The sequence below is a fragment of the Ursus maritimus genome, unplaced genomic scaffold, assembly GCF_017311325.1.
Source record: "Ursus maritimus isolate PB19 unplaced genomic scaffold, ASM1731132v1 scaffold_16, whole genome shotgun sequence".
NCBI classification, from domain to species: Eukaryota; Metazoa; Chordata; class Mammalia; order Carnivora; family Ursidae; genus Ursus; species Ursus maritimus.
In genome coordinates, this window is record NW_024424008.1 from 20,565,350 (window position 1) to 20,580,171 (window position 14,822).

Sequence of the window (14,822 nt, forward strand, 5' to 3'; positions counted from 1 at the left end):
GGAGCTGTATGAAGTTAAAAAATAATTACACTAGACAGTAGAGGAAGGAAAAGCTGGTGGGAATTTTGCCGATTTCTCTTTTGCTGATATGGCTCCAGAAAGAAAATTAATCACATGACAGGTACATAACATAGGTCTAACAGTAAAAAATGTTCATGTCAACATATTTACTACTTTAGTTTTCTGAAGGACTGTTAGAATGATGACAATTTAAATTTCTTAAACACAATCAATCATTTAAAAGTTTACATTAACGGTAAACAGAAGAGGGAATGAACCATGAGAGACTATGGACTCTGGGAAGCAAACTGGGGGCTTCAGAGAGGAGGCGGGTGGGGGATTGGGATAGGCCGGTGATGGGTAGTAAGGAAGGCACGTGTTGCAGGGTGCACTTGGTGTTATACGCAAGTAATGAATCATGGAACTTCACATCAAAAACTAGGGATGTACTGTATGGTGACTAACATAACATAATAAAAAATTATTATAAAAAAAAAGTTTACATTAACAAAAAACCAAAACATTTGCTTTTGTGAATACCTGGAAGGTTTCCGTTGTAGTCCACATCTTCTATTCCACAACCCCATTTAACTAGAAGCTGCAAACAGCCAAGTCGCCCATGAAAAGCTGCATAGTGCACAGGCTTCCATTCTCTCTTATCAGTCACACTGGGATCCTAAAGGTAACATTCAAAAGAACTCAGTTTCTTTCCATTTGTAGGAGAAACAGTAAGTCTAGCAGCTTAATTCTGCAAATGAAAATTGGAGGCTCTTCTCAAAAATGTAAGGCAAACAACAAATATAACAGAAAAATTTACTACTACAACTGATTTAAACATTTGAGCTAATAAGGCACTAATAAAATTTTATACAACGGCCTTTTTAAAAACTATTTTTATAGATCAAGTTATGTTCTTTTTAAAAAGTAACTTAACCAGGGGTGCCTGGGTGGCGCATCAGTTGAGTGCCTGACTCTCGGTTTCAGCTCAGATTGTGGTCTCAGGTTGTGCAATCTGGCCGAGGTGGGCTCCACACTTAGCACAGAGTCTGCTTGGGGTTCTCTCTCTCTCCCCTATACCCCACCCCTCCCTCTCTCCAATAAATAAATAAATCACGGGGCACCTGGGTGGTACAGTCCACTGAGCATCAGCCTCTTGGTTTCAGCTCAGGTCGTGATCTCATTGTTGTGGGATCGAGCCCCACGTGCGGTGGCATGTTCAGCAAAGAGTCTGCTTGGGATTCCCATTCCCTGTCCCTCTGCCCCTCCCACTTGTGCTCTCTCCCTAAAATAAATAAATAAATCTTTAAAAATAAATTAAAAAATCTTCAAAAAAAGGGGAACTTAACTAGTCATATTACTGGTCACAGGCTTCTGACCAATAAAATGAAAGGGATGGATTCAAATGATCCAATCATATCCTTGAAAGCATAGAGTTAATAAAAAAAAAAGATACATAATAGGCCCTTCACTTTTTCTCTAACTACAGAAACACCAACTCTTATCATAATGTCTTCAATATAGGTAGTTCTTTTCTTATAGTTATTTTTTACAACCACTGGATAATATTAAAAATAAGTATCATAATGAATGAAATTTCTGGAGATAGGGGCAGCCAGGTGGCTCAGAGAGTTAAGCATCTGCCTTAGGCTCAGGTCATGATCTCAGGGTCCTGGAATCAAGTCCCACATCAGGCTCCCTGCTCAGTAGGAAATCTGCTTCTCCCTCTCCCCCTGCACCCCCTACTCGTATGTGCACTCACTCTCTCTCTTTCTCAAATAAATAAATAAAATCTTCAAAAAAAAAAAAGAAATTTCCAGAGATAAAAATCACTTTCTAAATTAGTGTATGAAATAAGTTACAAAACAAATAGGTAAACGCATAGAAATTCTGAAAGATTTACAATCACTGGTTGAAATGTGTTTGGAAGCTTCAGAATCTTCCCAGTTAAACTCTGAACTGACATGAAGAACCCATAGCCTCTGAAATACTTGTTACTGCTAAACTGGGTTTTTTTGAAGCTTTATTTAAATTATTGCTTCTATGTTTAAAGACGGAAAAGCTAAAGAAAGAGATCAAATTAGTTCCCCCAAGGTCATATAAGGGATTTAAAAAGTCAGGAAGAGAGAACTAGGCTACCAAATGCTATTCCCTGTATATGATTACACATTCTCACATATTAACAGGAATCTCTCACCACTCCACTTCGGAGCATTATTTGTAAAGTGAAAGAATGTCCATGTGTTGCAGCAAGATGTAAAGGAGTGCATCCACGATCATCTTGAGCTGCCAGATTTGCCCCATTGATTATGAGAGCCTAAAAATCGAGAAATAACAGTGAGTGTACATAAATATATATGTTAAATCATAAATGCATATGCATAATAGGCAAGCAATTTATCAATCTAGAGCTACATTATTATATAAGTTCTTATACATGTGCCACAGAAAGTATGAGAAATTCTTAGCTAATTCTACGAAAATGCTTGAGATCCTTTTTTTTTTTTTTTTTTTTTTTTTTTTTTTTTTAATTTTTTTTTTTATTTTATTTTTTTTTAAAGATTTTATTTATTTATTCGACAGAGATAGAGACAGCCAGCGATTCATTAGTTGTGTATAACACCCAGTGCACCATGCAATATGTGCCCTCCTTACTACCCATCACCGGTCTATCCCATTCCCCCACCCCCCTCCCCTCTGTAGCCCTCAGTTTGTTTCTCATAGTCCATAGTGCTTGAGATCCTTTTTAACCTTGCCTAGGAGATATTTATAATACCTGATTTCACATTCTAATTTGAGCATGTACATACAATTTATAAGGCACGCTTTTCAGAAACAGAGATTAATAACCACTAAGTTAAATACTTTAATGTTAAGCTAATAAAAAAAGTAAACTGTCACTATTTCAAAAGCAGAATCTTCTATTAGCTGGGTTTTGAATATACTGTAGGAGAATTTCATTATTAAAGTCACTAGTTCTGGCTCCAAATCAATTTCTAACTGCATCTGAGGAGATTCCATCTGAATCGACAATGGCCTGGTTTCTGTATAAGGCTTATATCATATACACAGCACACCCCTCTCTATAATATACCCAGTAATCACATGTTGTGATGAGCACTGGGTGTCATATGCAACTACTGAATCATTGAACACTACGTCAAAAACTAATGATGTACTACACAGTAGCTAACTGAACATAATAAAAAAAAACACAAATTATTAGTTAATATTTTTTAGTTTTACTCCCTCAGACCTTCTTTTTTAACCAGCCTATATTTACAAGTATCTTCACAAAAAACTCAGTCATAATTCATATCAAAAGCTTTAAGAATAGTCTCCATAATTAACAAACTAGTCAATAATCATCACAAACCACATATTGAGTATTTACTGTATTTTAAAAATCACTACAAGGAATATGAAAACATGTCAACTTAGGGAATTAGGATATATGTAGAGACAATGATAATCAATTATATAAAACGGTCCTTCATAAGCAACAACTACACAGTATAGTGACAAAAAAGTACCACAAAGTCTCTGAGAATGAAAAGATCCCTTTGAGGAAGACAAGGACAATCAGAGCCATGGGAATGGTTTGATCTAATGCATAGAGGAAGGAAAGCATCAAGTAAAGCTTCATTTGACCCTGATATCCCCTGAAGTTACTATTTTATTTTCTCTTTCACTGCCTACTTCTCAGATTACTACCTCAATGCCTCAACTTCAAATTGGCCTGCAAACAAGGTGCCATCCTTACCACTGCACGGAAATACAGTGAATCTCACCTTGTAGTGAGCTCTCAAGTCCAATGGCATTTCCTTAGTTTCATCCCGTAACTCTGACACTCGGCCTAATCCTTCTTCCCTCATTTGCACAGCCCAATGCATCCTGGCTCTCCCATCTCTGACTTCCTCCTCTGAATTATTTACTCATTTCTCTGCTTCCTACCATCACTACTAGTAACATTCCTCAACATTCACTCTTCAATAGTCTATTCTCTTCTCTATACTTTATTACTCCTGAAATCTTTGTCTCCAGCACCCCTTTCAACTGCCTGGACCTTCTGTACCCAAATGACCTACAAGCCCCATAAACAACATGTGCCAAATAGAATTCAACATTTTTGCTCCCACATCTCCCCTGCCTTTCAGATTTCCCTGTCGTGGTGTCACCAGTATCTGCCATTCTGCTTCAAAACTTTAAAATTTTCACTCTACTCTGTCAACGCCTGCTTTGCAAGATGTCTTCAATAGTTTTCTTTCTTTCCCACTGCCACCACCTGATTTCTCCCTCTGTGGGTAGTGATGACACCAAAAGTCTCTAACCGGTCTTCTTGCCTCCAAACTATCTCCTCATCCTAGGTAATCCCAGATACATCTTGTTAGAATAATTTCCTGAAATACTGCTTTCATTACTTCATTCCTCTGTTAATGTCCATATGCATGTGTATGTATGCATAAGTATATATGTGTGTTATATGTATGTGTAAGAGTATATATTAGTATGCATATAAAACTATGCTAAAGTTATTAAACGTATTGACTTTTTAAAAGTAACCAAAGTTATTCTTACCTGCATACAAGCATCCTGACCTCTGATTGCAGCTATGTGAGCTGCTGTCCAACCTCTCATGGTTACTTGTGTGATATCAGCTCCATGCCAGAGGAGCCAATGAAGACACTAAATTAAGAAAACAACCATAAGGCAGATTTTTTTTAACATCTTTAGATCTTTGAAATTTAGTCTATCATCATGAAATACCACAGCCTGGGAAGCATCATAAGTAAATGAGGGGGCTAAGTTTAAGAAAAATAAAAGCACAAGAACAATGATATGGTAACCTCCACTTGGCCTTATTATTGGGTCAACAACAGGGAACAGTGGGAGCTGTGGCAAACAGTATTTCAGGAAGATAGCATTCCTTGTCCATAAGGAATAAATGCTACTTAATCCCAGCCAGTTGTTACTGTAAGTGAATTGCTGATCCAAATCTTATATTTCACCCATACTGTAATAGCCAAACAAAACACATCTGTGAGTCAAATTCACTCAATGCCTGCCAGTTTGCAACCTCTGCCACAGATCTTTAAATGGGCCCAGATGCTTCTGTATTGGAGCAAACACTGTTATTCTGATGATACTCTTTAAAAAAGAAAAAAAGTGGCTTATAAAAAATGGGGGGAGAGTCAAATGCATCTTCATTTAATATCTTTTTTAATTAATGTAAATCTCAATACAGTACTAGAGGTCTGTGCCACAGATGGTGTTACTATCTTTATATGTTCAAGTTTGGAGATGCTATCTTCAAGAAGTTTCTTTTTCAAAGAATTTGTTGTATCACTGGGATATACTGTCACATCAGTCATACCCATATCATTTGTTGAAAGGCTTAACATTTAGGTATCATTGGGCCTGTCACAGAGATAAATGGCAAATAAAATACAAAGATTAAATAAAAGCTCAACATCCATACTAATCACACTAAGTCACCCATTTATCAACAAATATTTATGGAGAGACTACTACATGCTAACACTGTTCAGTTACAGGAAAATAAACATTCATGTAACAAGTTTTCTATTTCTCCTGGGTAAATATGTAAGTAGGATTACTGGAAGATAGGTAAGTACATGTTCAACTTTGTAAGAAACAGCCATACTGTTTTTCCAAAGTGGCTGTACCATTTTACATCTCCACTAGCAATGTGTAAGAGTTGCAGTTGCTCCATATTCTTGCCAATATTGGTAGTATCATTTTTTGGTTTTGTTTTGCCATTCTAATAGGTGTGTATTGGCATCTGTGTTTTTAATATGCATTTCCTTAATGGCTAATGATATTGGACATCTTTTCATGTGTTCAATCGCCATCCACATGTCCTCTTGAAGTGTCAAAGTCATTTGCCCATTTTTTAATTGGGTTTTTTGTTTTCTTACTATGGAACTATCAGAGTTTCATATGTTCTGGCTACAAGTTCTTAGAGATATGATTTGCAAAGATTTTTCTCTTATGTTTTCTTCTAGAAGTTTTAGAAGGTTAAGTGTTACATTTGTTTATGATCTGTTTTGAGTACATTTTTACATAAGGTGCCAGATATATCATTTTCTCACATACAACTGTTCCATTATGCCAGTATCATTTAATGAAAACACTATCTGTTCTCCACTGGCTTTTTTTTTTTAAGGTTTTATCCATTCATTTGAGAGAGAGAGAGACAGAGCACAAGCAGGGAGGCAGAGGGAGAGGGAGAAGTAGACTTCCCACTGATCTGGGAGCCTCACATGGCGCTCAATCCCACAACCTGGAGATCACAACCTGAGCCAAAGGCAGACACTCAAACACCTGAGCCACCCAAGCACCCCTCCATTGGATTTCATTTGCATCTTTGTCAAAAGTCAACTGATAGGGGGCACCTGGGTGGCTCAGTCGGTTAAGCATCTGCCTTCAGCTCAGGTCATGATCTCGGGGTCCTGGGATCAAGCCCCACGCCAGGATCCCTGCTCAGTGGAGAGTCTGTTTCTCTCTTTCCCTCTGCTCCTCCCCCCAGCTTGTGCTCTCTCTCTCTCAAGCGTTCTGGGATCGAGCCCCATGTCAGTCTCATCCTCTGGGAGCCTACTTCTTCCTCTCCCACTCCCCCTGCTTGTGTTCTCCCTCTCACTGGCTGTCTCTCTGTCAAATAAATAAATAAAATCTTTAAAAAAATCAACTGGTCAATCAGTAAGACTTCAGAAATGGCTAAGTGAGGAGCTTGGCAAATCCTCCCCAAGAAGCAGTGACAAAACTAGACAAAGTGGGGGCACCTCAGTGGCTCAGTCAGTTAAGCATCTGACTTCAGCTCAGGTCATGCATGAACTCAGGGTCCTAGGATAGAGCCCCATGTCAGGCTCCACCTTCAGTAGGGATTCTGCTTGTCCCTCTCCCTCTGCCCCCTCCCACTCGTGTGCATGTGCTCTCTCTCAAATAAATAAATAAAATCTAAAAAAAAAAAAAAAAAACTAGACAAAGTTGCAAAAACAACCATGTAAAGACTCTGGGAATTTGTCAGAGGCACATAACAAAATAAGAAGCCTTAACTCAAGAAAAAGTTCTGAATCTCAGTAACAGCAGGTGGAGTCTGCAGCAAAAAGCCTGAGACTATAACTATCCCCATCCTGAGCTACATGGTGCAGATTCTGCCCAGCTGGACAGCTCCACTGCCCTGCTGGAAGGAATGAAATTTCCATGCCCAGGCACAAAGTCAAAAACAATTCCAACCTCAGGGGCCAAAAACCTGGGAAAGCCAACATCAGAGCTCACCTGAAGTCACAATCCTGGTGAAGGCAAACAACAAAACTAAAGACCACCCAGAAAATTAATGGAAAAATCCAAGAAATGAGACAGCAAGTGGGTATTGCTAAGATTCCATTTATCTCTTATAATCTATAAGGCCATGTACATGTACAAAGCTGCTTATATTCAGGAAAGATTGAAGAGGGTCCAAGTTGGCTAGACACCCCTGGCTAAACATAAGGCCTTGCAAACACATTTGGGAAAAAAAAGGAAAGTCAAGTTGACTTGTAAACTTCTTGGATTTGGAAAATATTCCCCAAACTGCACACACAGACTCAGCAAAAGATGGAATCCTTATTGGTTCAAGGTATTTAAACACAACCTCTGATGAATCACTGACCTAAGAGTGTGTTGTTTTTAAAAGAATTTAAAGAATTAAAGGAAAGTATGATGACAATGACTCATCAAATAGAAAACACAAAGAGAAGTAAGTCAGAGAAAGATAAATACCATATGATCTCCCTTACATGTGGAATTTAAGAAACAAAACAAATGAGCAAAGGAAAAAAAAAAGACAAACCAAGAAACAGACTCTTAACTATAGAGAACAAACTGATGGTTATCAGAGAAGAGGTGGGTGGGGAGTGACTGAAATAGGTGATGGGGATTAAAGAGTACACTTTTAAAAAATATATACATGGGCGCCTAGCTGGCTCTGTCAGTGGAGCATGTGACTCAGGGTTGTGAGTTCAAACCCAATGTTGGGTGTAGAAATTACTTTAAAAAATAAAATAAAATCTTCAGAGGTGCCTGGGCAGCTCAGTCAGTTAAGCATCTGCCTTCGGCCCAGGTCATGATCTCAGGGTCCTGGGATCAAGCCCAATATCGGGTTCCCTGCTCATTGGGGAGTCTGCTTCTCCCCCTTCTTCTGCCTCTCTCCCTGCTTCTGTGCACATGCTCGCTGTCTCTCAAATAAATAAAATCTTTTTTAAAAAATAAGAACAAAATCCTCAATAAAAATTAATATATGGGGATGCCTGGATGGCTCAGTCACTTAAGGGTCTGCCTTCAGCTCAGGTCATAATCCCAGGGTCCTGGGATCAAGTCCCACATGGGGCTCCTTGCTCAGTGGAGAGCCTATGTCTCCCACTCCCTCTGCTGCTCTCCCTGCTTGTACTCCCTCTCTCTCTCTCTCTGTCAAATAAATAAATCAAATCTTTAAAAACAATTTTTTATACATATACACACTCATAAAAATGTGTTAATTGAATTAAAGTTTTGTCTAATTCATGATGTTTGGGAAACAATTCAATTTCAAAGCTGTGGATAAAAATGAGTTATATGAAATTTAAATAAAACTATAAATATCTGTGTTTTGAGAATATAGTTTATAGTATATTTATATGCATTTTAATTTTGAATAATTTTAATCATTTTGTGTCCATGAATAAATATACAAATATTGATTCCTATCCACATATATGAAATACTATTGAATTTCCAATTTAACTTCAAAATGTGAAAGATGTAATACAACTGGAGAAAATGAAAAAAATATATACACAAAGAGACAATTATTTAAGAAAAAAAGAAGGAAAAGAAATTCTGGCAGTGAAAAATATATCTGAAGTAAAGTTTACCATGGGGGCTCAAGAACTGATTTCATCTGACAGAAGGAAAAAAACTGAAGTCTAATAAAGCAGTTTTTACCACTTGTTTATTTAGTGACTATTTCATATTACCAACATAAGTACCACAGTCTGAAGATATTTCAGAAAGGATAACAAAATGTAAAAGCATGAATGTAGTACTCAAGTAGAGAATTAGGAGATGATCTTTAAATGGGAAGGTAGAAAGGCACCAAAACCTTTTGGTTTAGATTTATTTTTGTCAAAATTCAACAACCATTTCTGGAATATCTGTTATACACTGTTCTAGTCACTTAAAATATAAATTTAATTCAATAAATTCAGCAATACAGCAAACATTTACTTAGAATCCAATATGTCAGACATTATGCCAGATGCTAGGACAAAAGAGGAATAAAACCCAAATGGTACCTTCAAAGAGCTCAAAATCTAAGAGGTTCAAAGTGATAAATTCAATGTGATATATACAAACAATTTTAAAAATATGTGTAAGATTTAGGGGTAGCTCCTAGGTAGCTTATTGGGGGATGTTAAGGGGGGAAACACAGAAGGCTTTGCCAAGTGGGTGCTGCCTGGCCTGGTTTTCAACCAGTAGGAAGAGATGAGACCAAGCAGATAAAACGGCATGAGTAAAGTCTATGGTAACATGAAACAGCAGCCTAGTGTCACCAGTACTACAGAGTAAAACAAGTATGATGGGAGATGAGGTTGGAGAGAGAAGTCCCTTCTAGTAAATATCTTACACTTTATTGTAACTTACAGGGGATAGAGTCACTACATGGACTTAAGAAAGGTTTCAAGTAACATCAGATATTAGTTTTAGAGGGATAACTTTACACTGACTATGAACTAAAGGTAGATGAGACAGAAAAGAAAATTAATTACATCTAACGCAGTGGCTAGGAGGATGGAGAGGACAAACTCAGGAGACAAAGGTGGAACAAAATCAAGGATCTAGTAATCAGTTTTCACTGTATCAATGTGCATTATGAAGTGCACCTTCAGACAAATGTTGATATGTGTTTTGCTTCCGGAAAAAATGGAGACAATGCAATAATGATGCAAAGTCATTAGCTGGAAAACTAAGAAAGGGAGGGAAAAGAATACTGGTTTAGTTTTAGACCAATTTGAGATCCTACCAGATGTGCCTGAGCTGTTGATCAAGCACCTGATACATAAGCTGGAGTTCAGGAGAGAAAGCAAATCGATGAATTATTATGTAGTAGTGATAAAGCCAAGGAACTCTAAAAGACTACCTAGACAGAGGATATGAAGTAGGAGAGAAAGGTCATTAGCAGAAGAATAAAAAATACCTATTTTTTAGAGCAGGCAGAGGATGTTAACCAAAGACAACTGAGAGTAATCAGAACGGCTGAAAGGATACCAGGAAAGAGAGAGGAACTCCATCCTATTTGAATATGGCAGAATAAGATCACTACTTCCTCCTCTCTTCAAAATCATAAAAAAAAAGGCAAGATAAGCAGGAAGAAAACCCCATCTTTGATGAAACTAGGAGACATCTGAAGCCACAGAACAGATGGGAAAGCTGCCAAAGTGTAGATCCAAAAGGGATGCGGAAGGAAACAGAAAACATACCCACCCAGGGTTATAAACTCGGAAAGAACCGTCAAGACACATTTCTCATAGGTGAAAGGAAGCCACTAAAAGGCCAAAGCAAAAATCCTTGTTTACAACAGTTCAAGGTGGGCACACAAACTAAAGTTATCAGTATAAAGTTACTGCTCTCAAACTAATATCTGATGTTACTTGAAACCTTTCTTAAGTCCTTGTTGTGACTCTATCCCTTATAGGATAAAGTTCAAGCTATTTAATATAATTCTCTAGACCCCATTTGGTTCCAAGAAGCAGAGAAGTCCAAAGAAACAAGAAATCACACAGAGAGACCATATTCATAGAAAGCAGTCTCTGTGGCAGGGGCAACAAGAAACTTTGTAGTTAACAGACCCACTGCAGCCCACAGGCTGAAGAAATGTAGTCACGCGTCTGCCTCCGGCTCAGGGCATGATCCCGGTGTTATGGGATCGAGCCCAACATCAGGCTCCTCTGCTATGAGTCTGCTTCTTCCCCCCCCACTCCCCCTGCTTGTGTTCCCTCTCTCGCTGGCTGTCTCTATCTCTGTCGAATAAATAAATAAAAATCTAAAAAAAAAAAAAAAAGAAATGTAGTCAGGAAAATAAGCTACACACAATCTCGAATCATGAAGAAAAAGTCCAGGTGGCTTTGCACACAACCCAAGAATAAGTTTTGCATAAAAATATTCACTAAGCACTGCCTGTACTAGCTAAAAATTGAAGCCAACTAAATAGCCATCAATCTATTCATCAGAAGATAAATTCTGATATTAGTCTAAAAACACATTATTATAACATGTCTGAACGAAATGGAGTACATAAATGTAACCACATAGTTAAGACTCAAAAATACATTGTTGAAGACAAAAAGCTACAAGATGATACACATAGTATGATGTCATCTATATAAAATGTCATTAAAAACAATCATATAATCATATGTAATAACAACATAAAATATAGATGGGAATATTAAACACCATATTCAGGGTAATAGTTTTATCTCTGGAGTTGGAAGGAAAGGAATGGCACCTGAAAGGGGTGCTAAGGGACTTCAAATACAACTATAATATTCCATTTCTTTTCTAAAAATCTAAAATAACTATAGGAAAAATGTTAGGATTGACAGAACTAGATATTCATATGTTACCCTCTATAAGTTCCCCTCCATGCTTGCCTTTGGAATGCAGCCACACATTGTGAGGAATCACAAACCAGCCCAGGTGGAGAGACCGCACATAAAAGCCCACATTGAGAGGAATTAAGGTGCCCAATGTATAGCCAGCATCTTTCACCAGACATCTGCATGAACAAGCCTTCCAAAGACTCCAGACCCAGCATTTAAATCTTCTAGCTGAAGCCCCACACATCATGAAACAGGGACACGCTGTCCCTGAGATCCAAATTCCTAATTTACTTCTTTTTTTTTTTTTTTTTTTAAAGATTTTATTTATTTATGTGACAGAGAGACAGCCAGCGAGAGAGGGAACACAGCAGGGGGAGTGGGAGAGGAAGAAGCAGGCTCCCAGCGGAGGAGCCTGATGTGGGACTCGATCCCAGAACGCCAGGATCACGCCCTGAGCCGAAGGCAGATGCTTTAACGACTGCGCTACCCAGGCGCCCCTACTTCTGAGCACAAATGGTCATATTATGCCACTTCCTTTTGGGATAATTTGTTATAAAGGCACAGTAACCAGAACAACTATTACAATGAAATGAAAAAGAATAATATTTCCAGTGCTTAGCATAAAGTCTCAGTCCTATCTGCTAAATTTTCAAAACTGCTCACAGCTGTAAACTTACGTCACTTTAATAATTTATACAGCTTCTTACCTCCAAACTTCCAGAATGTGCTGCCCAATGTAAAGGGGTAAACTTATGGAGAATGTCAACTTCATTAATGCTGGCTCCTCGTTCTATTATATCTGAAAGCTGCTTTACATCTCCAGCCCGTACTGCGTCATGTATGTTACCAAAATGCACCTTCTTCCGGGCACCTATTGAAAGTCAAATTGCTTAACATATATTACAAAACTTAAAAAAAAAAAAAAAAAGACAAAGCAATGATTCAACAGAAAGCACAAAATCACATTGGCTTTCCAAACAATTTATTACGAAGATGTTTGTGATTAACATCTCAATCAGACTTCCATTTCAGCTCGAACACGTTAAGAGCACAGAAGTTATCACTCCCATAGGTAGAGGAAAAGCTGAATAGACGGAAAATCAACAACTTTTCTTGGACTCATCAGAGAACCGAGGTCTCAGGGCCAGTTGCCTCCCTGAGTCTGGAGAGACACACAAATACAGAGAAACACAAACAAATTCAGCTTACCTGGAGCAAAAGCCACTGGAGCCATAAACTTCGAAGCACTGAAATGGTAATTTTAACAAACTGCTAGAGGCTGGGTGAGTATTCCTACAAGTGAGAAACTCTTTGGGGCCACATTTTCATAGATTTTACCACCACCACCACCACCCCAGGTAAATCCCATCAAGTTATCACTGTGAAAAGTCAAGAAGAATCACTTCATGTCTTTGGCAGGGAAAGGGGGAAAGTAACCATTCTGAAATACACCCAGTGCATTCTCCATAACAGAAGCCTACTCTCCAGTGATTTTACCAGAGTCTTACCTCACATAGGCTGATATATTCTATCAATCTATTTTTCTTATCCTTCTCATATGTACTACACTAAGAAAGGAATGGCAGGTCACAATGTTTACTTCATACACTCCAGTGGTCTTATATTTTATAATTTAATGTTCCAAACATCAAAACTACATTGTGACTGTGAAATATTTTAATGTGTACCTTAAGCCAGAAGCAACAAAGGTATCTAAGCATGAACAAACAGTTCCTGCAGGAGAAAGAAGTAGAGAGTTTAATCAAAGCATTTCCTAAACAAAAAGGCACGATTCCCGACCTCAAATTGTTTTCAAAAGAACTCACCGACATTTCTGGTAGATAATCTATGCAATCTATACTACTATTTATCTATGTGTATGTCCTTTCTCCACAACTCAAACGTTAATTTCTTGAGGGCTGGAATCATATCCTACACCATCCCTTAACAAAATGCTGCATGTTTTACTCAAAAATCCTTTCTGAGCATCTACCACATGCCAGGCAGTATAATATTGAATAAGGAAAAGGTTAAGGTATAGGCAGGGAAAGACTGGGAGCCCCTGGCTAGGCTCTGAGACTATTCCTGGCAGGTAGAAGCACTAAGACAGAGTGAACAGGATATAAGGAAACAGACCACCTGGCCTCGGATGCTCGGGAGTATTTTTCTTTGGCAGCTACAACGTATCATAGAAAATGACCAAACCTCAAAAAATTAAGTCATTAAGGGTGTTATCAATAGTCCTTGCTCAAACCAAGATAGCACAAAAATCTCAAGGCCACAAGTTTCCCGGTCAGTTCTCAATAAACGCCACTAAAAACCCTCGGTGGCAACTCTCTCACTCCTGAGAGCTTTTTATGTATCCTTGCTTAACAAAACTCTACCACTTTGCTCACTCTCCTTTGTCCACAAGATTCATTCTTGGACTCCATGAGACAAGAACCTAGCTCTCACGCTTCAATATGATGGAAAATGGACATGGATTTAATACATTTTCTTTCCACCAACACTTTAAAATCTATTTGGATACATTCAGTAAAATAAAAAAAAAAAACTGACAGTAATGTCCTAAGAAAGTACAGGTAAAATTAAGACTTTGGAGGAGTAAACATTATAGCAAGACCTTGAAGAACAATTAAGATATACACATACAGGGAAGGGTGCAAGGAAGGGACCAAAAATAACCAAGCCACTTAATGTTTAATGATGTTAATCCCTTAGGTCAGACCTTCATTCTTCTCCTTTAAACTATTACTACAAGATCTACAAATGATGTTCTACTCACTCTAATCCATTTTATACGGAGATACTATCCTGATCACTTCATGCCTCTACTCCACTAACTGCTTCTGATTATCCAATGCTGGTCTAGAGAACAAAGTACAAACTCTCAGAATGACAATATATGCAATCCCATAATTTGGCTCCATCTAATTTTACAGCCTTTTTTCCCCACCCCATCCCATCCCATCCCAATTCATTCATTCATTCACCCATCCATCCACCCAACATTAATTTAGTGTCTACCATAAAGATAAAAAGATGAAGACAACGTGGTCTCTATCCTCAAAGAACTCACAGAAAGATACAAACACAAATCATAAAATAATATGGTAGGAGCAATGATAAATATTCATAAAAACTTACGGAAGCACAGAAGATGTCTAACGCAGTCAGTGCAGGAAG

At 38.0% G+C, this 14,822-nt stretch overlaps 1 protein-coding gene across 1 annotated transcript in view; it reads right to left on the reverse strand.

The window, feature by feature from the left end:
- Positions 1–14,822, reverse strand: part of ANKRD42 (ankyrin repeat domain 42) — an 83,766-nt gene that overhangs the window by 66,648 nt on the left and 2,296 nt on the right. Inside the window, exons 3-6 of the mRNA XM_040631328.1 lie at positions 12,344–12,507; positions 4,576–4,683; positions 2,195–2,314; positions 541–676 (exon numbers count right to left, since the gene is read on the reverse strand). Of these exons, the coding sequence (XP_040487262.1) occupies positions 541–676; positions 2,195–2,314; positions 4,576–4,683; positions 12,344–12,507 (528 nt within the window). The remainder of the gene's footprint in view (positions 1–540; positions 677–2,194; positions 2,315–4,575; positions 4,684–12,343; positions 12,508–14,822) is intronic.